The sequence below is a fragment of the Apis cerana genome, linkage group LG1, assembly GCF_029169275.1.
Source record: "Apis cerana isolate GH-2021 linkage group LG1, AcerK_1.0, whole genome shotgun sequence".
Lineage (NCBI taxonomy): Eukaryota > Metazoa > Arthropoda > Insecta > Hymenoptera > Apidae > Apis > Apis cerana.
Window position 1 is genome coordinate 5,856,251 of NC_083852.1, and position 25,953 is coordinate 5,882,203.

Consider the following 25,953-nt stretch of genomic DNA (forward strand, 5'->3'; position numbering starts at 1 on the left):
TTTCATTGTATCCGGCAACCTTGATTTAGCATTGGGGATAAAGCATAGAATGACTCCATGGTAAGGAGATTTAGGGAAGTTGTATTAAATTACGCGTCAAAAGAGACCGAAGACACGTATTTCCATAGAAAACGTAATTACATTGCGATCATGGTTTTCCGTTGAATAGGAATATTCTTGCTTGAACGTGTATCAAAGTTTCTAATTTGTTGCCAATGTGGCTTATTTCGTCGGATAAGGGAGGATTCTTTCGTTATTCCAATTGTGGAGAATATTTACGTTTATAAAAGTTGACGATGATAAAAATGAATGATAGTTTTTAATTCATAGGCTCTAAGGATGTGTTAAATGTAATTTAGTTGCCTTGTTAAAAGGGATTTCACCAAGTTCGATCGTTTTTAACTTGGCGTATTTTCCATAGTTTTCCTTACAACTTTGTAAAAAGTTAGAGGTTGATAATATAAAAGGTTATAGAAGGTTTATAAAGGTTGCAGAGATTCTTTATAGCAACAGTTTTATTTTATGCGGTATTAACTTTTACTTTTCATTTATATTTCATCATTGTGATGCAAAAAAACATCTCATAAGAGATTTTTCTCTTTTATATTCCAGCCACTGTTATATCCCATAATATATTACTCTCTAATCCACAATTAATCTAAAATTTGATAAAAGAATACATTAAAATCATCAGTAAACCATTTTAAATACCATCATCTATATTACGTAATCCATCATAACCTCAATTAGATGGCTCACTCTATACGTATTTTTACACTTCATTGGAATGATACTATATACCGATTTCTCGTCACATATATCCGTTACATACGTCGTTACATACATCGAACGTAAATGCACGTGTGTAAAAAATATCTGAAAATCACTTGAATCGAGTGCACGAAAAAAAGAGGGTACGTATGAAATCAGTCAGGTGTATGTATCGAATATATAACAACGTATAATGGGCTCGTAAAGCTCGATGGATCCGAATAGCTGCGCGCGCATCCTTCCCAGATATCTTTGCGCGTTCACCGCGTGATCATGGCGGACCACCCTACCGCACGGTTGAATGTAACCGTGTTTCTGCGTTTTTTTTTTTTTATTTATAAAAAGAAATAAACTTACTCTATCCTGAAACTATTAATAAAGTTACACACTATTGATTTAACGTGTAATCAACAGTTATATATAAACGTTTACTGTGATAAGCTTTAGTTTTTGGAAACCGTCACGCGATGATTTTAATCTGGATGGAGAAAAGTAGAAGTCTATAGCGATGGGAGGATCTTGCGAGGCTTGCGGTTGGGTTTATAGACGCACGTTTTAGAACGATGAAATGGGGTAGGTTATAGTAGATATGCAAATGACAGACCGTTTGGGAAAATTGTTGTATAAAGTTAGGAGATGGCTATGAGAATTTTGATGTGATTAATCTTTGCAGATTGAAACTGTTTCTGATGAGAAAATACATGAAAGAATATATATGTATAAATAATGAGAAAATAAATTGTTGACGCACGTTCGCTAATTTCGTAACTTAATATTGATATGTTTTTGATTCCTTGATTTATATGCTAATTCAGATAGTCGGACTTCATTTACCGAACCATATATGTAGAAGAAAATTTATATTTAAGTTTTTGAATAGATAAATAGGCAATATATAATTATATATATTATATTATAATTTTATTAGATTAATCATATTCGTGCACAATTATTTATGCAATATAAATATTTTTCTCTTCCTTTAACACAGATAGATGTTAGATATTCGTATATACGAATAAATTGAATCTAATCAATTTTGTTTTACAGTAATTATTATTTTATTTTTTACATATATTTTATTAAAATACATCTATTACCCGTTTAGAAAAAATTTGACATTATTTACTGATCGCTTCATTCATCGTTTTTCCCTCTCGATATTTGATCGAATGCTGTTATTGGAAAATCTGTCATCATCCATGAAAAATATCATGTCGATGACCTTATGTTTGTACAAACTACATCCAAAAATATGTTTACCTAGAAATATTATATAGTACAATATTTCAATGTTATAAGAGGATATTAACGGTAATTTCGCTTCCGGGAGGGGGGAGAGGGGGGTATACATCGTTTATTTCCAACGATATAAAATTTTTAGACCATTTTTTCCCGATATTTTTTTTTCTACTCTAAAGATACTTTTTCTTTTAATTTTTCCAGACTGTTTAACAACGAGTCGGAAATTTGAATACAATGTGCACGGTTGATCGAAATTACACGAATCGGTTGTCCATTTCGCGATTTGCGTAATGGTTCCTCTGGGAGGAATAACCCGTGGGTGGTTCCGCCACGTTGAATTCGACTGTCACACAATCCTTCTCAAAACAAATTGCATGTCATTCTATCTGAATTATCGTCCCAGACACGGGGAAAAGAGAAAAACATGGGTTGGGTAAGATGATCCGTTTGATAATAATGCTGCTTTGAGCTCTCTTAAGTATAATAGATAGTATTAATGAAGACAGTTATATGATTAATCATTTTCCATCGTTATAAATGGATAAATTAGAATTATAAATGCTTCTTTTTTTGTACGTCGTTCTTTTAAAAAGTCCATACAAATTTTAATCGATACATTATCATTATAATAAATCGATAAACGTTCGTTATGACAGTTTATCTTATTTGTCAAAAATTCACTTGTTATAAACCTTGCATAAATTTTCCAAGATTATTAGATTATTGGGAAAATAAAAATTGAACAACCCGAACAACCAGAAAAGATTCAGGGATTACAAATTATGGATATTATCCTATCCACGCTTATCTTAATCTTTAAACCTCGAATTATATTATCTCTAGATAATTATTCAGGAATCCTTAAGATAAGACTTATCTTCTTAAAAGATTTTACGAAATCCAACAGTATCATCTGTGCTATCAATTTCATATTATATAATCAACGTTTATTAATTTAAAAAAAAAATAATACTCGAAATGCAAGATTCCTCGATCCTTGGCGACGATTGTAGGGAACAATCGATGCTTTCCTTTCTTTTTGAAATTTTTTCGAGAAAAGAATAACCATCTATATTCATAAAGAAAATCACCGACAACGTCTGCCCATTTCCAGAGTGACATCCACTCTGTCTTGCATTCTTGTCGCGTGGAAAGAAATTAATCCGGTGGCGTCCGAGGGGTGGGTGGGAGGGAAAAAGACGCGCAAAAGACCGAAGAAGCGGAAAAAGTCGTAATGAGTAACCAGACAGGAAGAGCGATAGATACGGAGTAGAGGCACAGATAGAACAGTTTCACGGCACCTAGAAGAGAGGAGGCCCGAGATGGGGTGGTGGTTGCAGTTGCGGGGTCAACGACCGGCAACCAGTCGCCCCATTCGAGCCAAACGAACCAGGGGTTCTCATTTATCTATTTCTCTCGTCTCTCCGTTTTTCTTCCTTTTATTCTCTCTCTCCCTCTCTCAGGCAATTAAATAGAAATGATGATCAGGGAAAGCGTGCACGATGGTAGTGTTCAATCTAGACGTAAGGAATGACGAATCGATGCTTGTTTCTCCTTTTTTCCTTCCCCTCTTAACGGGAATAAAATTAAAACGAAACAGATTCGTCGTGTATATTTTTATATAATTGATAATTAATTGCGTTAATTATATATTGGTCTCGATTTTCTTAATTGGTAATGATAATTTATTATCGAGAGATAAGAAGATTAGCTTGATTGAAATTTAAATTCAAGCCTCGACTCGAAATCGTTAAATCGTCTCGTCTTTGATGCGAGACGAAGATGTAACTAGATTGCGTATAATATTTCAACCGTGAACTATATGTTACGAGCACCTTGACAGAGCCGAGGGAAAATAGTACGCGTGTTTCTGTTACGGTAATAGATACGTACTTGTGCCCGTTTACGCTGATACTATATTTGGAATCGGTTAGACGAATTCCTAAATACGCGAGCAATTCCGCTCGAAAGTTTCTCTGGAACGTCCCCAGTGCGCCACTATAATGCGCGCGCACGCACGCACACACACTCTTTTCGCATACTTTTAAATTCGTCGATTTACCACAACTTTCTATTATTACGTTTATAAGTCGGCGCTGCCGTTAGATCGTATTGTTCACACTTTGCCAATTTTAACTCTCGAATCCATATTTTGTCGACATGCATCTGTATATTCTCCAACGTGTTATTATTTGTATTGTTATCCGGTAAAATTAATCAAACTGCGGGGATAAAAATGGGAAAATTAAAAAATTACGTTGAGAAAAGAATTTAGAATCGAATATATACGTACGTTCAAGCGTCATCGATCCACCGCTAAAAGCGATCGTGGCCAACCATTAGAAGCCAGTATTCCGTATAAACGCGGATGTCCCGCGGCAAGAAGTGGTTATTACCTAAATTCGGCCCGCGGATCGATCGAACCAGTGCTCTCTACCGTTCGTTACAAACGTATTCAAGAAACCGTCCGTCGACGACGATTCTCGTCTTGAGTGTCCCTTTCCTCGAAACGAGTCGCTTAAGAAACGAGCGAAGTAAGGAAAAAAAGAAAGAAAAAAGAAAGAAAGAAAAAAGAAAAAACGAGGTTTCTATGGCGGTGGCTAGATTTAACGTAAAAAGAGAATACGGGTCAAGCTTTTTTTTTATAGCGACAAGGGCAATCCCGCGATAATGCAGCCCGATTCTCTCTGTGTTGTCTCTCTTTCTCTCTCTCTCTCTCTCTCCCTTTGGGATTCTCGGTGTGTATAGAAAGAGAGAGGGTTCATTGAAAACATACTTATTTTCTCTATCCGCAATTGGCCCAGCAGGAATCTCACCTTGAATCGTGCGCGTTCTCTAATTGTGCGTTTTCAATGTTAGGTTATGTTTACAGTGGTCACGGAATATCGTAAAATAATTTCAATAATTTCGAATGATTTGCTCTTTCTGGAATATTTGAGTGATAACTTGAAAGTTTTTTGTTAAAGATATTTTCTTTCTTTCTTTCTTTTTTTCGCGAGCTCGAATTTCATGATTTCGATGTTCTACGCAGACAGTCCGCAGACTTCGAATTCGTTCGGATGGACTCGGCAAAAATCGGATACGTTCGGTTCGTGATTCTATTATTAAAAGTAACAGACCGAGATCGTTTAATTAATGTTGAACCGAAATTGAGCTATTCTTACCGATCTTACTCGAATTTTTCCGATTTTCGGAAACTCGGATTCTCGATATTAGGAGCCATTTCGCACATCTGTTGCACTTTTGTCGATTTTTACGTTTCGAGTTTTTTTTTTTTTTTACTTACAAGAACAAATTATTACACGAGCTACCTATTTTTTCGATAAGGTATTTTTCAACATTCCTAAAATTTTTTATATTCTTCTTTCGCAATCTTTTTCTTTCAAAATAATGATTATTTTGATTGTACGGTGCATTGGAGTAGAAGTTTCTTTGTTGAAATTTCATAGGGATATGGGAATGCGAAAACATGGTAAACTGCGCGAATAGAGATGTTATTCTAAAGGAATGAAATTTCGTTGCTTTTGAACTTAGAAGGGAAGAGAGGAACCTCGTATTTTTCATCTTTTGTTTATCCTAAAATTTAATCTATTTTCCTCGCATATATTTTTTAATTATTGATAGATCAAATTTACGATTCTTTATGCGAGAGAATATTTTTAAACATAATATAAATATAAAGTACATATTAATCTTTTACTTTTCATTTTATAACGAAAGAATTATATTCATCTGCGATTCTTTTTCTTTTATTCGAATAACTAAATTTCAGTTACTTGTAGTGTAAAATTAAAGAACGCGTTTTTATCGTTATTCCCTCGAATAAAGCCTGTGTTGTTTCATCGAACAAAGATGAGTGCATCCGCGTTTTTGATAGTGTGAATACGTTATCTGGCGAATCGCATACGTAGAACCGGAAACGTTTATCGATTTTTCATCTAGCCATTTCTGTATCGGTGTAAAATGCAGAGATAGGCCGACACATCACTCTATATTCAACGATCATATTCGTCAAGATACATTTTTCGAATAAAGCGTATAAATCAATAGCTTTATTCTTACTCTTTTGCTTTGTTTTGTTTTTCTTCTTTATTTTTATTCCAAACGAAAACAATTTTGTTCTTCATACGATAAATGAAAAAAAAAAGAAAATTCGTCGTATTTGCATATTTATTTTCAAACGAAAATCGCTCGTTTTTTATCGCATTTGAGGCATTAAACATGTTTTGATCGTTTTTGCGTAACATTTCAAAGGGAAGACAAGTTGAAAGGAATTTCTAGTGATACATCAACTTTGCATGTTTTACGATCCAACGTGATCTCTAAATGGAGATCATAAAAAGAAAAAATAAATTTTACATTGATAGTTACTTTCGAAGATTTTTTTTTTCGAAGGGTTTTTTTTTAAATTTAGCGATATGCATAAATCTATAATATGTATAATATGTAAACGTGTGACAATTTATAATGAAAAATATAATGAAAAATTTTACGTGCATAAAATAAATTTGAAATATATTAATTTTTTCACTTGAAAAGAAACTCTTCTCCGTGATTTTTTTCGGAAGAATCGGAAAGAAGATAGAGAATATTAACATAGGTCACGTCGTGATTACTGACATTCCGAGTAACATATCGACTAAATCAAAAAATTCTTTCAAATCTGCCGCATAATTTAAAATTTATTTATTCGAATTTATTTTCATGAGTCTGCGAATTTACAGTTTCGAAATGACCTATGTCAACTATTGAAAGTTCAATTTGTGTCTCGACCTCAGCCTTCGACCTATAACTGCCCTATTGCAACAAAACTTCCGTTCGAGGCAACGAGAAACGGCCCACCAACAGAAGACCTCCATATTGGCGCGATATTCCGTGAACGAAATCAGTAAGAGATCGATATAAACGAGACTATCCTTTGTATACACATCTTGCGACCGCGAAATTTCTTGGCCGCACTGCGTTCGCGAGAGGGTGGCGCATACTCGTATGACATGTGTGTGTAAATACGTGGCGGCTACGTTGGCCGCGGCCGGCGCGTACGCGCGACGAAAAGAGGGAGGGATCCGTTATTGATCTTCTCTCGTCGCGTACGAGCGGTTTCCCTTTCTCTTTCTCTCTCTATTCCCCGAACAGGGAAACGTATCGGAGCAGGGTCGGCCGAGCGATCGCGATGGTCGACGACAGCCACTCGCGACGAGAGCTCGACGCGTATTGAGAGAGGCAACTCTTCTCTCGCATTGCCTGTTCGGAACGAGCGTTGCGCGGTTCGGGCAGCCTGACCGGGAAGCGTGGCCAGGCAACGGAGGTAGCCGAGACGCGGCGAAGATAGCCGAGCGCGGCCGAGCTCGAACGTCGGCCGAGCGTTCGTCGTTCGAAGCTAGTGGCTCAGTGCATGCACAGCGGCCGGCCGGCGTGCATAGTCGGTGATAACGGCAGTGCGCTTCCGGCCCCTTTACTCTCTCTTTTTCCTTTGGGGGATATTTCTCTTTCTTTCTCTCTTTTTTTTTTATTGCCACACTTGCTTCGTACGAAAACGTGTACGACGCAACAAGCATTAAGAGAGGCGCCCTCGTGCTCGAGCCGACATAGCCACCGGGCCTCGGGGCCCGGGGGCCAACCCAACGTAACACGCGGTTATGGAGCTCCTAGGCTCGTCCCGGTGCGGAAGCAGCTACGATATCTGTGCGCGGGCGTTACCCCGTCGTTCTTCTCTCGCGTACTAGTTGTATAGAAACTCCGCCGCGGCGACAACCAGGCCCTCCACATTCCGCTAAAGGTACCGCATTCAGGATATCGTTACTCGCGTTTCTCTTTTTGTGCGATGGACACCTCTTATCTCTCTTACGTGATGCTCATCGACAATGGGATTTTCTGAGACTTTATACGAAAGACTCTGTACGAAATTGGGTTGTAATCAATTAGAAGAGGAATTACGGACGTTGTTTCATCTTTTCTTTACTTTCGGGTGATATTTCAGAGTGGGTGAATTTATATTAAAAGAATTATCGTGTTTCTTAAATCATCGTACACAATGATAAATAAGCGATCACGATCGAATGTAATCCGCTAAATTTTTCTCGAGTTGAAATCTCGTGAAAAGTGTTTCTTCGCAATGACACCCGTTCTCTTTCATTTCACCGCGAGATTTGATCGTAAACGACGAGACGTTCGAGCGATAGGAAACACGGAAACGAACACACGCAACCATGCTCCTCCCTTTTCTCTCCTCCCTGCTCACTCTTTTTCTCGTCTTTTTCACCATTTTTCTCGTGGCTCGTACACTCTTTGAGAGCGCACTCTCGCCACACGGTTATAATTGCTGCTCCGTAAGCTGAAAAAAGGAAAAAAAGAAGAAGTCTCGGTGAAAAATCGAGGTCGAAGGGAACAAAGAGAACGGCCTTTGTTCTTGCCCATTTTTATTTCTCTTCTCCCCGGGGAAGAGAAGAGAGAAATTCTTGCTCCGGTATCTTATCGAGAAAAAGGGGGAGGATCTCGTTGTTTACCTGACGTATCAGACGCCTCCGTGCCATTAGCAACGACGATTTACGGAAGAAAATCGACAATGTGGCTGCCACGATTCCAGATTTATAGAGATTTCGAGACGTGTCAACCACGTGCTCGACGTTCACCTCGATGCTTTTTTTTTTAAAGTTCGAACCGAGTTGAATACAATTTAAAAATTGTAAATCTGGTTCTCTTTTAATATGGTATGCAATTTTTGTAGATCAATGATTCAAGAAACAACATTGTCATTAACAGAAGTGCCTGGAAAAAAAATTTAAGAATTTTAACGCGATTGAATCCAGGATATATCGTTGTTCTCATTCTATAACTATATTTCGAAAGTACTTTTAATTTTTAAATCAGAAACTCGAACTTGAAGATATAAATAAGATTATAAATGATTTTTCAGAAAAGATTAATGCGAAAAGATTTCCTAAAAGGATTCAAGAATCGATGTTATCAATATAATTTGTATTTACAAAAACGATAAGAATTCTTAATAAAATTGAATCGAAATTGATAGAATTTCTATTCATCTCGAAGAAAGTGTCGAAATATAATTTAACGCGTTTTAATAATTGCAACATCGCAATATTGTTTTGACTCGCGTTGTTAACAGAATCTTTTTGCCGCTAAATATGAACGAAAAGATGAAAACGGAATGCTGGATTCTGTAAAAAAATTATCTTCGCTTGATCAATAAATTCTTAACATTTGCGTATACGTAATCATGGGCCGTCGGCGATCCACGAGACGCGTTAAAATTCAAAAAGCCGTGTTCCCGCGTGACACACGCCACTAAGAGACCTCTCAGGAATCAAAATTAACGCCTGCCTCGCCCTCATGAATAAAAATCGTTGGTTAAACGTTGTTCTGGGCAATTGTTATTGCTATTATTATTTCGTCTTAAATTCTTTTTCCAGTACTCGACAAATAAATACAACTGAATCATTTGCAATTATTAAATTTCAAGAAATAAATCCAAAATTTACGTAACTGATACATTATCTCTATTCGTAGAACACTATCAGAAAGTACAATAAAATTGATACTCATTTCTACGATCATTTTTTCCTCTCTCTAACCTCTCTAACCAATCTAATCTAAAACGCACAGTGCGTCAATAAAAATTCCAAAATTCCAATATTTTCAATCGATATATCCCAGATTTAAAACCCATATAATTTCCCTTCGTTCATCGAATATTAAAAAAAAAATACCAGAAAAGTTGGGAGAAAAGTGGCGCCTCGAAGTTTCACCAAACCTCACCCTCGCATTTGTGTGTGTGTGTACCAATCGGTTTCAGTGACCTCGGTGTGTGCTCCTTCTGGTCACATCCCAGTTCTTCGTCCTAGGATCCTATCTTGCTCGTAACTTGACGGCAATCGATAGTTCCCTTCGAAAGAGAGAGAGAGAGAGCCAGAGCTCCTCCCTCTCGAGTTCCGTGTAGACCCGTTTCCGATGTACTTTCCTGGTGGGTGCAGGTGATATGCGGTACCAGTGGCTCGTGTTTGGAAGGGACGATCGCTTGAGCGCGGAATCGATCGCGTGAAACCCGGCCAGCCGATCTTCGAGTCCAGGATGATGACGATGACGATCGTGTCTGGGGACGTGTCCGAAACGAGACGTTCGAGAGAAACGCACGAAACAGCCGGTTGGGGACGCAGAACAGGACGATAGTCGGGATTGCCGAAGAGGAGGAAATCGTGGCGAGGTTAAGATTAAAAAGAGCAAGAGAGACAAACACGCGAACACGTCCGGATGAAAAGGGACGAAGAGAAGGAAGAAAGAAGAAAGGGAGGGGAAAGAGGTAGTGGAATTCGTTGCTGGAACAATTAGCAAGAGGAAGGGAAGGAAGGAAGAAGAGAAAGCAGGAAAGCTGGCGTCCCAATCGCGCGAGGGCAGCTCGCGCGGGACTCGGACCCGTCGACGGACCACCACCAATGGCGGCTCGTTGTCAAGTCGAGGCAGCGCCACGGGCATGCAGTGCGGCCTGTGTGCCGTGGTCGCGGGGCTGTTCAGGCGAGCGATGTGCATCGCGGGCAGCAGACGTGGCTCGGGCGAGTCCTGCTACCAGGAGATCACCCCGGACACCCAGACGCGGCGCCACTCGCAACTAGCGCCCATCGAAACCGGGCTCAAGGCTGCCGAGATAGCGGAACACGTTAAAGAGGCTGTTGAGACGCAGGAGGTGAGACTAATTTATCGCCCATCTATGCATACGTACGTACATAGGGCGGGAAGGGAACTGGACTGTGCTTACGTGCAGTTGCTTCGCTCCCCGGCCGCCAGACGTCGCGCCTGAGTTCTGCACCGTTCTCTTGCGAGTTTTATGTGCGATTAAAGCGAGAAAGCTCGAGGCGGTGCCTGATATTGCAAATAATCCGTATAATATTTGTATTTGGGGTAGAGGTTAGGTTACGAAATCGATAAATCCATAAATATTGCATCCACTTTGCAGCCGATTGTTACGGTAAATATTGTTTCGAGGCCCTCCAAGAGATTTTAAATGGAATCGACAAAGGTGTTGCAACGATTCTCTCTCTTTGATGGAAGAGAAGAGTATTTGAGAAACAAGGGCAACGGTGGTAGAATCGCGGTATTAATGCAGAGGGGAGGATAATTCAAAGAGGAGAGAATGGAGATTAGCTTGCTAATCGAATTTTTATAAATCCAGTCCAGTTTCTCTTCGATAGCGCCTCTATATTCCCCCTATTTGCTCTTCCTTCTCGCGATTGTTTCGTGGTATTTGCATTGATCGTGTTGGCGTAATGCAAGAGGATAATGATGATGAGTTACGATCGTACGCTTCGACGATTTTTCCATCTTTCTTTCCGATAGGATTTTCCAATAGGAAAAATTTAAATTAGAAAAAAAAATATGAGATAACGAATGAATACTATTTCTTATTTTAATCTCTCTGCTCGCGTTTCGTTCCGGCATAAAAGATTAATTATACATTTGATAAATTTTCTGAATTAAAAATTCTGAATTTACAATTGAATTAAAATCGTGCTCCCTTACCGACCGATGAAATCGGTTCAATAACACGTGTAATAAGATCTCTATACTTGTACTATTTGTAACTTAATAATTACAAATAATATTTGTGTTGATGACAAATTTGATAAAAAAATTTAATCATAAAACGCAGATATATAAGATCATTATTGAGCGTCATTAAGTTATTTAAAAAAGAAAAAGTTAATTCCAAAATTGATTCCATTTTCTTTCGAAACGAAAACTTTTCTTTTTTTATATAATTATTTATTTTCCGAGACAATAAAATTCTTCTCTTTTACAATTAGCGATCCAAAAACTTTTTTGTGAATTTATCAAATTTTGTATATTTCCGATTTATCGCCGACAAGGATGATTCGTCGTCTAGAATTTAAAATATAAAAGATATTTCGAATTCCTGCAAATGTTCGCGAGGCACAAATTTTCCTTTCGTTCGTGATTAAATATTCCTGGATTAAAAAAATTTTCGAAAAATTCGATCGAAATATCCACCAGTTGTCTACGTCGTCGCGTACATAATTTTAACGGCACGAGTAAATGCGATGACTAAAATGTCAAGGATCTGGAAGTACTTCAAAATCATCAATATTTTATGTGCCGTATAAAGTTTCTATTTCATTGGCTATTTTGAATCGTCAACATCCCTTCCTCCGCGCCATATTAAGCGTATCTTTAAATCCAAATCGAGACGGCATCGTATACACTTTATTTTGTAAATTTGTAACCCCTTGCCAATTCGATTCTGGCTCGGGTCTCGACGTCAGGGTCAGTTCCGCGTTTCGTTTAAGAACCGCCCTAGATGCAACCATTTAACCTCGTCCTCTTCCTCTTTTTCCCCTGTCGCTGTCTCAATTCCCTCTATTACCGCGAGAAATTCTCTCTCCTCCCTCTAAATTCCACGTTTTATATGTTCAAATCGTCGGATAGAGATTGTAGAAATTAGATTACGCGCTCTATTGTTCAATTCTTTCCAAAATTCAATGTGATATGTACATTTTAAAAGCCAATTTTTTAAACCAAAAATTTTCGTGCAATGATATCCTAATCTTTTCTCTTTCTTTTTAATTCTTGCATAATTAATCAATTTTAAGAAGAAGTATTTGTAAAAAAAGGAGAGAAGAGGGAGGGAGAAATGGAAGAAAGTTTCTTTTCGAAGCGTCCTAAATTTTATCGATGAATTTTATCAATGTTTAAATCCGATGTTCTCAGAAACGTGAGGCGAGTAATCGTGTTATAATTGCCACGTGCTGGTCAATGTGCGTGCGTCATGTCAATCCATGACCAGTCACAAGCTAGTCACATAAAGAGTTAATTTAAGACCTCCCTATATCGTAGAGGCCACTGTACTTTAAAGAGTCCCTTGGACTGACCTTTCAGACCCTTATCTTTCCGTATCTTATACAATAAACGAGGAAAAGTACAAAAATCTTATTTGGATTCGAAGTTCGAGATCCGAAACTTAGGATTATCTTTCACCAAAACCTAATAAATTACTGAAAACGTGATTAATATCTCGATATATTATTCTATATATCTTTTTATTCGATACGAAAGTCATCTTCGAATGGCCATCACCTTCGAACACGTCCATTCCAATCTCAAGCATTCAAACTTCATATCCATATCGACAAAAGTATCGTTTCAATATTATTATCAATTCGACTTATGAAGATGACATCCAATTGATTTTGTTACGTTATATGTATTTATACCGTCTACCTTTAACATCAAACATTCAAATTTCAGTCACCAGCAGCATAGCGGTCGCTTCGGTATCGTGCTCGTATAATACGAGTTTCTGTCAATTCGGTTGATCAAACACATGAACAATAACATGTAAACGATTTTCTTACGTTGCACCCATAATGTCCATAATTTATCTCAAATGTTCGCAACACCGTTCCCATACGATATTTCTGTCAATTCGTTCAACTACATTTAAACGCCACGCACTATGACGCTCAACGATTCTCTTACGTCGCAGCATTTATGTTCCGAAATCACGATATGTAATGGTCTTTTAACATAATCGCGTGCCACGATGTTTCTCCTCCCCACTCTTACGTCATGACCAGTCGCGTACGCCTCCTCTACACGGGTGAGTTTACGTCGAGCGTGTAAATCGAGCCTTTCCTTTCTTTTTCCCATTCGCACCTTATACCGTTTACACCTCTGCGTGGCAAAGTTTACACCCCAGCGAGTCTAGGTCAGGAACAACGATGACGACAGCTACCAACGTTTGACCTTAAAGTCTAATTTTAAAATTCTCACCGGAGAGGATGAGAGAAAGGGAGAGAAGTACATAAGAGATGCAACACTCGAGGCACTCGATATGAAACACAACAAACATTATCGCACTTATCGACGCGACCAATATCGGCCGTACCGACCGAGATTCGAGATTTTTTCACTCGATAACGAGAATCGAGGCGGTGAAGCGTGGCGATGGATCTGTTCGTTATTATATCTGAAAAACTATATTGTTTGAGATTTTATAACAGGTGTGGACAATTTGAAAAAAGTGAATTTACGTGAAAAAAATATATATTTCGAAAATATACAGTACAAAGCTTCAGTTTCGAATACAGAAAAAAAAAATTATCGTGAAATTGATTATGAAGAAAAAAATTATTTTTTTTTATTAAAATATGGTTCGTAACGAGAGAACTTGATATTAATTTATATTTTTTGTAAGATTGTACGATAAATTAAAAATGTGTTCGTTTAATTTTTTTTATCTTCAAGCTAAACATATTATAATATCAAAAATAATTCTGGACAGCCTTCATAAATCTTCATAGAGTCTTCAAGATTATTGCATGAAATAGTAGAGAGTAAATTAAAGCATACTGCTACTAGGTATACTTCATCACATCGCTTTATCACTGTGACAGGGCTACTTAAGATTTTTACTACTGCCCAGACTTCTTTTTATCCTATCTGACTCTTTATCAACAAAACACGTTGAGTGTCCAAGTTCATTTTGTCTACAACTTTCTCTTATATCAAAAGTCATAAAATCGGTCAGACGTCAAAATTTAGCTATTTAGTCGTCTAAAGATTCGAGACTTGGAACTTCAGCCACTGTATCTGATGAAACATATAGTATTCTCCGTGATATAGCGAAGACATAAAATTAGTCTGACCTCAAAGTTTAACTTGGGGCGTATGGGCGTGTGAATTGGTGGAAACTTCACAGCCAAAGTTGTGTGAAGTATGTACGAACTTAGTAGATTCAACAAAGTAGTTACTCTTTCACTGTGCAACATTTCTTTGTTTGAAAATCATAGTATATGTTGGTTTTGCTGACTTATTTTTGAATATACTTTCTTCCATAATAATTTTTCTTGCAGAAAATGATATAAATTACTTGCTACTAATAGCAAGAATATGAAATTAATCGAGCATTAAAATTTAATTATCCATGGTTTTTAAGTTTTTAGGCATGGAAGAAAAAACTTCTTTAGATAAGAAGATAGAGCTTAAAGATATTAATAGTTCAACAGAAATGTGTATGTGTAAAAGAGAATTAGGATTTTATAAAATAGATAAACTTTTAATATTGTCTATCCAGAAGATTTATGATCTACTTTATGAGATAAAGTCTCTTGAAAAAAAAAAAAAATACAAAAATTTTTAGCTTTAATGAATAATTCCTCTATCATTACACATTTCTATTCTTATATATCTATTATCTATATATATCTTATATATATCTATTCTTATATATATCTATTTAATGAAAATTTGATGAAAATTGATTTCAATAATTATCGTGAAAAAAAGAACAAGTAAAACAAAAACTGTTGAAATATTTATATGCATTTTTATTTCGTACTTTACCTCGAAGTATAATACATGCGAAAATCTTTGCAAAGACCATTATAGTCTTGCAAGTTTGTTCAGAATGTTATTAAACTTTCGAAAAATTTATTTCTCTCGTGATTCTTCTATTTCATATAACTTTTGACGTGTCTATTTGAGTTGAAAAATTGCTGAAAACGTAAATTTAATTTTCAGATGTTTGAAAAGAACGAATTAAATGTTAACTCACCTCTTCAAGACTTCTCGAATATACATATAGTCTTTTACAATTTTATATTTGTATATTTTTCTCGACTAAATTTGATTAAAACTGTGGAGCACAAAGTATTCTTTGTTAGATGTCAGAGAGAATTATAATAAGATAAAATAAAATTATTCCTTATCTTAGTGTATGATAAGAGATAGAATTATCAAATTTTATTTAAATCATTAAGAATCATGAAGAATTTCTTGTTACATGTTCCTATAAACCAGATTATACTTGTATAAATGGAATATTGCATTAGATAATAGATAAGTTGGTAGACAGATATGATAATAGATAATAGATATTCCGAGTGGATAGTTTTGATATAGATAAGGATTTTTTTTAAGAAATCCCTCGATGTAAATTTTCCTGATAGCAAATATAGATTAGCCATTATAATCTTTAACCTCTTTTCAGAGATGGATGTCTTCATTTAATTGTGCATAATGTAAGGATACAAAGATATTCGTGTCCAGTACAATTGATATACCGAGTTGGTAAAATTAATGTCTGTGTCAGCACTTCTGGCATATTTCAAGTACAAAGGGTTAGTCTGCAACTAGCTTTTCGTAAGAGAGATATGTCTATGTAGATGAGTTCATAGTCGTGAAATCGATAGCGTACATTTAACCTTTTCTCTGCATAAGGAATGAAAATTTGTTTTCAATTATTGAACGGTTGTTTCGAGAAATCATAAAATTTTCGCGATGACATTTGATAATAAAAAAAACAAAAATCTTCGAAAAGTTGAAAAAATTTACAATGTAAATAGTATAACATAAATATTCTTATATTTTTTCGAAAAGTCGGACGATATAAATAATTCAACGGTTATTTCATGCTATTAAAGAAACTTCTATACACGTTAAAAATATACGTCACATTTTTATAAATTATGATACTAACATTTCGTACAAATTCTGTTGTACAGAAAAAGTTTTTGATTAATGAATATTCTCATTCAAATATGTTCTATGAAATGTACTTGAGATATTAATCAGTTATGTGAAATATCTAGATAGAGAAGATAGAGTGATTACGATTTCTCTATAATAGAAATGGATAATAATGTATATTCAAGATTATATATGATAAGATCTAACATGTTGAATATCGTTGAAATATTTAGCTAAACTTGCTGAATAATGAGATTTATAAGTGATCGAATGTTATTCCGAAATTGAATTTTAATCAAATAAAAATTCAATTAAAATTAATTTAAAAATTTTAAAGCATTTAACTCTTTCGAGTTTGATTTTTCTTTGAATATGATAATATAATATGGATCATAATAAAGAAAAAAATAGATTTTACCTATCTAATTTTCCAAATGGAATAACCTGTTTATAATAAAATCTTGTATATTAATAGCTTTCGTGTTAATTATGTTCAGAAAACTTTACAATCTTCGTAAAAATTATCGTGGAACATTGATATATATTATTCCGAGAAGATTTTATTTTTTCAAAAATAAATTACAATTAATATTGAAGAAAAAAAAATATAGGAAGAATTTTATTTTGGACTTACAGATCAATAATCATTTAGCAAACCCATATTTTAGACTTTAGGATAATAGAAATTAGGTTACAAGATGCACTTATAAGAAAGAACAGTTCAGTGAAATTATCTTCCATATAAAACTGTTCCAATGAGAAGTAAAAAGTATGAATTATATTCGATGTGGATCCCTCTGGTGTATATTCCACAAAAGAGATCGGTGTGTTCCAAAATCTTTCTTATAATTTCTAACAGATTTCGCTTTAGCAAATCCTTTGAGTGGTGGCGCAAGTTTCCAATTAGTAGCAACGATACCTTGTTGTCATTGGTTGCGTATTCAACCAATGACGTAAGAATAGGTATGAAACGTTAAACTTGAACATTCATATATGGTGACAAATATAGAAGTAGAAATTATATTCTATATGAATTTCTCTAGTAATAATAAGAATTGCGTTTTATGTGAATATGTCTGGTGGCAAATGTAGGAGTAGAAATTGTGTTTCATATGAATTCCTTTGGTGACAAATGTAGGAATGAAAATTGTGTTTTATATGACTTCTTCTAACGACGAGTTTAGTGATAAAAAATTTTGTAGGAATTGTGTTCCAAATATTATTCGACATTTAACAGTTTGAATCAATTTCTTATAAAAAAAATTAAATATGATAAAGATTAATCAACTTTCAAGAATAAAATTTGATTTGATATCGAAGTGAAAAATGTGACTCGTCTATATAGATTGCTATCGTGCATCAACAATGTGATTTTCTTCATAAATCTTAGCTATATAATAATTCTGCAAAATAGTTTGATCATTATTTCACGGAATACTTGATACAGAACAGTTAAGATTCGTATGCTCGTAAACTACGCGAAACAAGTTTATGAGACGGGACGATAATACGGTTATCATAAATGCTTGACCTATCCTCAAAAATAATGCGATCTTCTTTCCATCTCGAACTTTCAACAAAAGAACAAGAAGTAGTAGAATAGACATGGTGAGAAAAATACAATTTTATCAAATATTTAATTTAAGGCTATTTTTTTTTCTTTTATGAAATATCTTTGTCTAAAGTTTAAATATATTTTACAATTTTACTTTTATTACAAATCAATGTGCCATATTCAGATTTCTTATTAACTTGGTTCATTATTAAGTGTATACAGACTATTATTAAATATATAAGATATTTTTAGATTGATTACAGATACAAATATAAGTACAGATTACAGATAAATATAAGAATATTTAAAAACGAAATATAAGAATTTTTAGATCAAATTTTTATAAATTATAGGTTATATTATAGTTATAGATAGATCAAGAAAAAGACTTATTGTTAATTAAGTTTTTTGAGTTAATTGACTGTATAGTATATTATAGATTAGTAACATAGGATATTAAGCGAGAGATGAAAATTTATGAGGTATGGAACAGATTAAGGAATAGAAAAAGAAAGTTTATGGAAACTCGTGTAGGAAATAAAGAAGAAAAATATGAGAATACTTAAAGGATTCTGTATATTTTTTACTTTAGTTTAATTAGTTAGAAAATTCAATACATTCGTAAAAATTTTTTGATTAACTATAATCATGATAGAAATAGAAAAAACTAATAAAGATATCATATGTGTATTGTCTGCTATAATTCTGCTTGAAAAAACTGATAAAAAAGAGAAAAAAGAGGACAAAGATTGTCACGAAAAATTTTATTCCATTTTTCGAGATGACAGAAAATCTAGGCGGAACTTCACATTTCCGTGATGGACTAAAAAACAAAAATGAAACCTTATTTTATCTCGCTTAAGCTACCTTTTCATCGCAAGTGGAACATCATCCTTGAGAAATGTATGAAATGCTTTGTAGTTTCGTATTACAGAGGGCGTTAGTTATAACGGTATACATCATTTTTGAACCACTTGGAGTAATTTGATAAATAGTCTTTTATACAAAAAAATAATGAAAGACCAGATGTATAAAGACTTTAATTATATAGTACTTTTTGTATTATATAAAACTCTTTTTTTTTTTGTTAATTAAATAATGATTTACAGAATTTTATATTTTTAATTATTTTTTAAGCTATTTTTATATTATTTTTTAAATTATTTTTATATCTGATAATAAAAAATTCATTCGTTAAAATTTATTATAAATAATAAATTTCATTTTAATATTTAATTAAAATAATAAATTTTTATTTTAATATTTACAATTTTGATGCATAGGGATCTTATTTATTTTATTATATTTACATACTGATACTTTAATCAGCAAAAACTTGGATTTTTAGATAAAAACTTTATTACGTAGAAACGAAATATTTGTAAAGTAAATATAACTGATTGAGTTCTGATATTTTTTTAAATATTTTTTTTTTTATAGAATGAAATTCGATATTCAAATGATAAATATAAATAACTTTTAAAATTTTGTTTACTTTTTTCTGAATGTTATTTTTTGTTTATAGAAATTGTATTTCTTGATTTTTTATGACTGTTTTCATTCGCGTAATTATATAACAAAGTTACACATTTTATTTAATATTTTATGAGATTTTTTTCATTATATATTATGAAAAATGAAATTATTTTTTAGATTTTAGATTTATATTTAATAATCTTAAAAATTTTATAATAACAATAAAAAATAAGAAATAAAAAAAAATTATTTGCGATACAAATAGATACTATATAAATAAAAAAAAATGAAACGAACAAATAGAAATTATTTACTAACGCAAATCAAAATGATAAAATATGAAATTCTTTCTTATCGCAAGATTTTTATCAAGAAACAATAGTATTTTCCCATTTTTTTTTTCATTCTTTTAAAAAAAAAAAGAGCTTGAATTTTTAATTTTTTTAAAATTTTTTGATATAAGTTTTTTCTTTTTGCAAAAAAAAAAGAAAACAGTCAAATGTAACGAAAAATATTGGAAATATTTTTTGACTAAATTGGATTTGTTGAAGCCTTTGAAAAGTTCGAAACTCGAATCGTGCCAATGAAAAACTTTTTTCCTTCGATTTGATCGAACAAAAATTTCGAAACTTCTTCGTAAAGATAAAATAAATAGAAGAAAACTGAGCAAAGATTGTTACAAAAAAAATTTTTTTTGATGATGAGAATTGTAAGATTGAATTATCCAAAATTTCGTTATTGAAAAAATTACAAATTTAAAAATGTGATTAAAAATAATATATTAGTCGAATCAAATGATTACTCAGATCTTATAAAATTTGAATTGAACCCATCAAATTTAGAAAAATAAAAGAAAATTTAGAAAAAAATTTAAAAATAATTTATAATACTAAAAAAGCTATTCGGAAAACTTAAAAAACTTCAAAATTTTTTAAAATTTTGAAAAATCTCAAATTTACCAAAACTATTATAAAAACTTTCTTACTTCAACTTTCTTGATTCAAAATGTATATCGTGATTCGAAAAAAGGCTAGAAAGCATCAATATAACGAAATTTCGCGCATCCACCTTGTTGTTATCCGATTAGCTAGACGGAGTCTAGCTAATATCTCTAAGAATATTTAAGTTAAATTTTCTGCCTCGAGGACCAAGATGGTTCATCTTTCGCGGTGGAAAGTCGGTAACGGCCACGGTTCGAAAGCAATTGCGAACGAACAGTAAAAATCGGGTCAATCTCTTATTGGATCTATGAAACGTGCCTCGACTATAAAATAAACGAGCGTTGTGCGTGTACCGTACTCGAATTCCATCTCAATCAACGACGCCGCGTAGGCAAATACGTTCCTCTCGATCGAGGTCGAAATAACGAAACTCAATTCGTGCATGAATTGTTAAGCAATGCCATCAATTTGCATCGAATTAGCAAGGCTCGTTATTGGAAATAATTTCGCTAATTGTCTATGGATGTATTTACAGAAAGCGGATTTTCTTTTTTTTTTATTACGCTTTCTGATTGATAATACAGTTTCAAGATGTTTGTGACAAACTTTGTTCTCTGAAATTTTCGTTTAAAAATTTTTTTTAGTTTAAAAATCATAATAGATATGAATATATATTTTAGTTTTTATCTAAAAAGTTTCAAAGGTATTTTTACCGCAGAAATTTAAATATATTCCTCATTGATATTTTTCAACAACATTAAATATTACACTCGTTCTATCATTCACATTTTTTTTTTCGTATGAATATTTAAAAATTGGAACAAACAAGGGAAATTTCCCCACTCTTATGACCGTGCAATGCAATATTGTTATTCACGATTTGAAGAATCGATAAATGTAATTTAAACGAAAGACAGATTGCCAGAAATCCTTGTCACGATATACAGAAGCTTTGGGTTAATGAGGATATTGACACAAGGAACAGATGTTTCTGTTTTCGCAGCTCATAAAGCCATACTCATAAAGACCATAAATCTCTCGCGTATAAAATGATAACCATTCATGAATTACGAGAAATCGATTATAGACGGAAAACAGTTTACTATGATTGATGTCATAACTGTGTTGCAAAATAAAAGTAGGAAAAAAAATGTTATAACGGTTGTAAACTCTTCAAATAAAACAAATAGTTAAAATTAAACATCAAAATAATGTCTTTTATTAGAAATAATTTTTTAATTCTATTTTGCTACGTAATACTCTATTTAATATATTAAAAAAGAAACAGATGTACATTTATTAAGAGAGAAATTATTATCCCCTTTTATCCGAGTCACCATTTCTTGGTAATTAAAAAATGTTTGAAATAATAATTTTTAAAAGATCTAAGAGATAAAATATTAGAAAAGTAATTTTTTATAAAAACAAGATAAAAATAAGAAAAATTATTAACAAATAATTTTATATCGTAATGAAATAAAATTTTTTTATTTTAAAAGAATAGATTCGCAATAAAATCATAATAAAAAATATTTTTATTATAAAACTCCATATTTTATTTGTGACAAATTTCTTCTTCAATGTATTCTTGGTAACAATTGATCATCAATACAGAATTTAATGGCCTTATATTAGGCCGTCAAGTTCAAACTTTAAAGAAATGATATTTCATATGTATCAATCATTGACAGTAAATCGAAAGTATTTAACATTATTTAACTTCATCAAGTTATATATATCTTCAATTTAAAAAAAATCCTTAATCTTCACAACTTAAAAATCATCACTTATTTATATTTATTGTATTATATTCGCGTTAAAATATAATTAGATATATCTAATCAATTAAAAAAAAAACATTAATTATCACATAAATTATAATTAATATTAAATATAATTTAAGCATTTAACCGTCGAATGATCAATGAACGCAATTAGCTTTCAAACGTAGTTACGTAAAGGCGCGTAGTACGAACTGATTCGTGGATATCATATCGAAGCTCCAAGCTAGTTTTCGAGCATTTATCTCGGCCACCGTGACACGGTTGTCAATACAGTTTGGCTAGCGCCTTGGTTGAATTCACGCTACGGGGACAACCGGCATGTATTAATCGCGCGTCCACTTTCGAAATGACCGAGAAACTTGGAACGTGCCGCTGCGAAATTTCAATCGAGCTACGTTCCTCGTATTCAAACTGACGGCCGATTGATAACCGACCACGCGAATCGATTTCAGCTCCAAAAGATTGTAATCCGAAAAGATAAAATGGAATTTATGGGTTTATCAGTCCTACATTTTAGTCAAAAGATCAGATTTTTCGTTATTCCTATAAAAACGAAATATTTTAGTAAAAAATTGCCAATAAAAATTTTTAATTTTTATTAATTAAACGTTTTAAATACGATATTTATCTATTCGCTTTTAGTTAAATTAAAAATTTTAGACACTATATTACAAGCGTGATTTAAATTAATTATTTTCTTTTACATACGATTATTTATTTTTATAATTTCAATATCTTCAAATCATTTCAAATTGGCAAAAGTTTTCCGAATCGAGAATGCATTGATGTTTATAAAACTCTTCAAACTCTAATAAAAGTAATCATTTTTCACGCTAATATCGAACTTGAGGAGAAACTTCCAAGAGAATAAATAGTTCAATAAATTAAAATGGTCGATTTTCAATCGATAAAAATTATTTCAATATGATGTTTTTTTCTGTTCTGAAATAATCTGTTAAGAAAAATAGAAAGGACATAGAAAGTGCATAAAAGTTATGGAATTTATACAATACGAATAGTGAAAAGTAAAGAATTGTGAGTTACTCGATTCGATGCGCGTCGTTCCACTTATTCTTTAAATAGTGCGAGTCAACAAATCTCGGATCCATAAAATTCAGAATTTGTCGCGGGAGACTCTTTGGAAGTTTCTTTGTTTCTGACCTGATTCATGGAATCACTTTTCTCCCTCTTCTCTTTGTCAGAGTTCAAACAACTGACAAAAATATCCGGACTACGGATTCCGCAATTGTCGTTTGCGTGACGTGCACCGTGATTCTTCGATTTATTGCATAAAAGTTTCGTGACCGTTGAGATTTCCTCCTTTTCTCCTTACCTTGTTACGTTTCGTTCGTTCCACTCTCATAGGTGAATGGAATTATAATGGCATTAAACGTCTATCGAATGTCGATTCAACGAACACAGATTCATTCGAATAACAAGGTTATTTAACTATGTATAAGTATATAGCAGCGAATATATCGAGCAAATGAACTTTAGAAACGTTTATGATCTTACTATTGACTTGTATTTCTTATTACATTTTCTTTTATTGTCATGTAAATCAGCGCCCTCTTCTTAGTCAATGTCTTCATTTAACCGACTTTTTCTTATTTATTTTTCCTTTCTCTTATACCGACTTTCGGTATCATTTTGTCTTTATCTATCAATGTTACTTCTATATGTATCTGTCTCTATTTCGCACGCATTCATAACGTGTCTAGACTTCGCATTCTACAATCTACTTACCAGTCGATTCATGGGCGCCAACTTCTCTAACAATAGAAGAACAAATACAGGATAGATTATAACCTCGTTATTTACATGAAATTCATTTAAGCGTCGAATGATTGACAGTAATATAACTGACCGTCAACATGCAACATCATCCAGAATGCTAAGGTAATTAAATCATTCACGACTACTATGACGACAATGACAGTCTTGTCATGATGGAATTTACGTTTCGTCGACCTATCATACGACGCAGCCGTTATGCAATTAGACTCTCGAATAACCGTGAAATGTCTAAACTGTTACGAGATGCAGCTACAGCTATAGGCAAACATATTTTTATTGTAAATAAATGCCACATTGCTTCGTTCCGCTTGCTTGAGTATGTAAGATGTATTAATTTTTCGATAGACAGACGCCAATGCACCGAGTTCCATGTATTTCTGTGTCAATATATACTAACACGAACTTCGATAGCACTAACAAAGAGAACAGAGTGCAACTATAAATTGAGGCGATATATGTAGCGAATATATGTAACCAAGCATAGAAATTGTTTATAAGAACGAAGATTTTTATCAATTTTTTTTATTTGTTTGATATTTATATCTCCCGCGTTCACGATTTTAAATACATGTTTTCTCTTGCCATATCTTTATCCCTACCATTCCGAGACTCCGAGCCTATTTTCTTCATTCGACACGAAAAATGCATTGTACGTCGTAGCCCAACGAAAACAATCTCGAGAAATATGTTTCTCACGAATTCGCAAAGCTCGCTCGAACTCCGCGACAACATTCAACAAAAACAAAATAAACTCGACTCATATTCTCAAGTATTCGTCACGTACTCTGGCAATGAGACACCCTAGCGGACATTCTACGAACTAGATAGTCTTTCTTTGACAAGTTACAGGTTTCGTGATTTTTAGAAAAAATTTATATTTTCTTGATTCGTTATATAAACAAATTAAATTGGATATCGAACGTGTTATTGGTAAGTTATTTACTATTAAATGAAAATAATATATTATCTCCGTACATCTATTGCTAAATATTCTTTCAAACTTTCTCAATCTTCTTTTCGATTATTTATTTCTCCTATTGACAATGAATGAAAAAAGCGCAACATGATAAAAAGTAAATTAAATCTCAGGAAGAAAATATTTCGTAATATTTTCATTAAGCATTTATCCTATAATATAAGTAATTTTTAATATATATGGTATTTAGTATTCAAACAATAAAAATATGATATTAATAAATAATGAAAGATGATAGTTATAGGTTATGTTTATTATAAAATGTTTATTTTTATTGAACAATTATGTTCATAATTAAATTTTGAAAATATTCTATAAAAATTGAAAGTACAATGTAACCTACTTTATCATCAAACTCGCAACTTCTGTTCAATACCTCATTAAAAACTTGTTCCAAGCTTTGAAGGTTAGGCAATGTTTTATCATCACGATCGACATCGTTACCAAACATATTCATAGTCGATTGAAGCATTTGTATAACTAAGCACTTTGTTCTCTTTTACATTTATTCGTGAAAAGCTTTTGCGTTATTTTTTTTCAGCTATAAGTATTTTGAAGAAACAATTAAAAAATAATAATGCTGACATTAAGAGCATCGGAAACAATTAATTGAAATGATTTGAAATATATCGTGTAAATACATCAGTGAAATAATTATTAATTTAGCTTTTAAGATTTTCAATTATATATTTTTTCTTTTTAAAACAATCTAAGCTTCTTAATTGTTTGTTTTTTTATTCTTATTTTATGAAACAAATTTTTTCTTTTTTTTTTTTGGCTGCAAAGTTCCGTTAATGAAGTAAATGGAAAGAAATGATTTTAATAAAAAATATAATCTTTTTGTTTTCAAACGGATATAAATAACAGAAACAAAAATATTAATCGTAAAGAAAAAAATCGCATGCTTTGATG

At 33.0% G+C, this 25,953-nt stretch overlaps 1 protein-coding gene and 2 long non-coding RNA genes across 14 annotated transcripts in view; 1 reads left to right on the forward strand and 2 right to left on the reverse strand.

Annotated features, from left to right (window-relative positions):
- LOC107994850 (uncharacterized) overlaps nt 1–25,953 on the forward strand; it is a 90,380-nt gene that overhangs the window by 23,400 nt on the left and 41,027 nt on the right. For 4 of the 12 annotated variants that reach the window (XM_017051947.3, XM_017051954.3, XM_062080127.1 and 1 more), the window contains exons 1-2: nt 4,388–7,795; nt 10,008–10,714. The exons of 2 other annotated variants lie outside the window; for them this stretch is intronic. In XM_017051947.3, coding sequence (XP_016907436.2) covers nt 10,505–10,714 — 210 coding nt within the window. In that variant the 5' untranslated portion in view covers nt 4,388–7,795; nt 10,008–10,504. Of the gene's footprint in view, nt 1–4,369; nt 8,727–9,829; nt 10,715–24,839; nt 24,996–25,953 lie in introns of those variants that run through there. 6 more of the 12 variants (XM_062080111.1, XM_017051948.3, XM_017051950.3 and 3 more) reach the window with 6 other exon arrangements.
- Nucleotides 498–1,538, reverse strand: LOC133666772 (uncharacterized). The gene is made up of 2 exons (XR_009831405.1): nt 742–1,538; nt 498–658 (listed from the first exon to the last, which is right to left on the reverse strand). It is a non-coding gene; the product is annotated as an uncharacterized LOC133666772 (long non-coding RNA).
- Nucleotides 1,671–5,069, reverse strand: LOC133666770 (uncharacterized). The gene is made up of 2 exons (XR_009831402.1): nt 4,310–5,069; nt 1,671–4,238 (listed from the first exon to the last, which is right to left on the reverse strand). It is a non-coding gene; the product is annotated as an uncharacterized LOC133666770 (long non-coding RNA).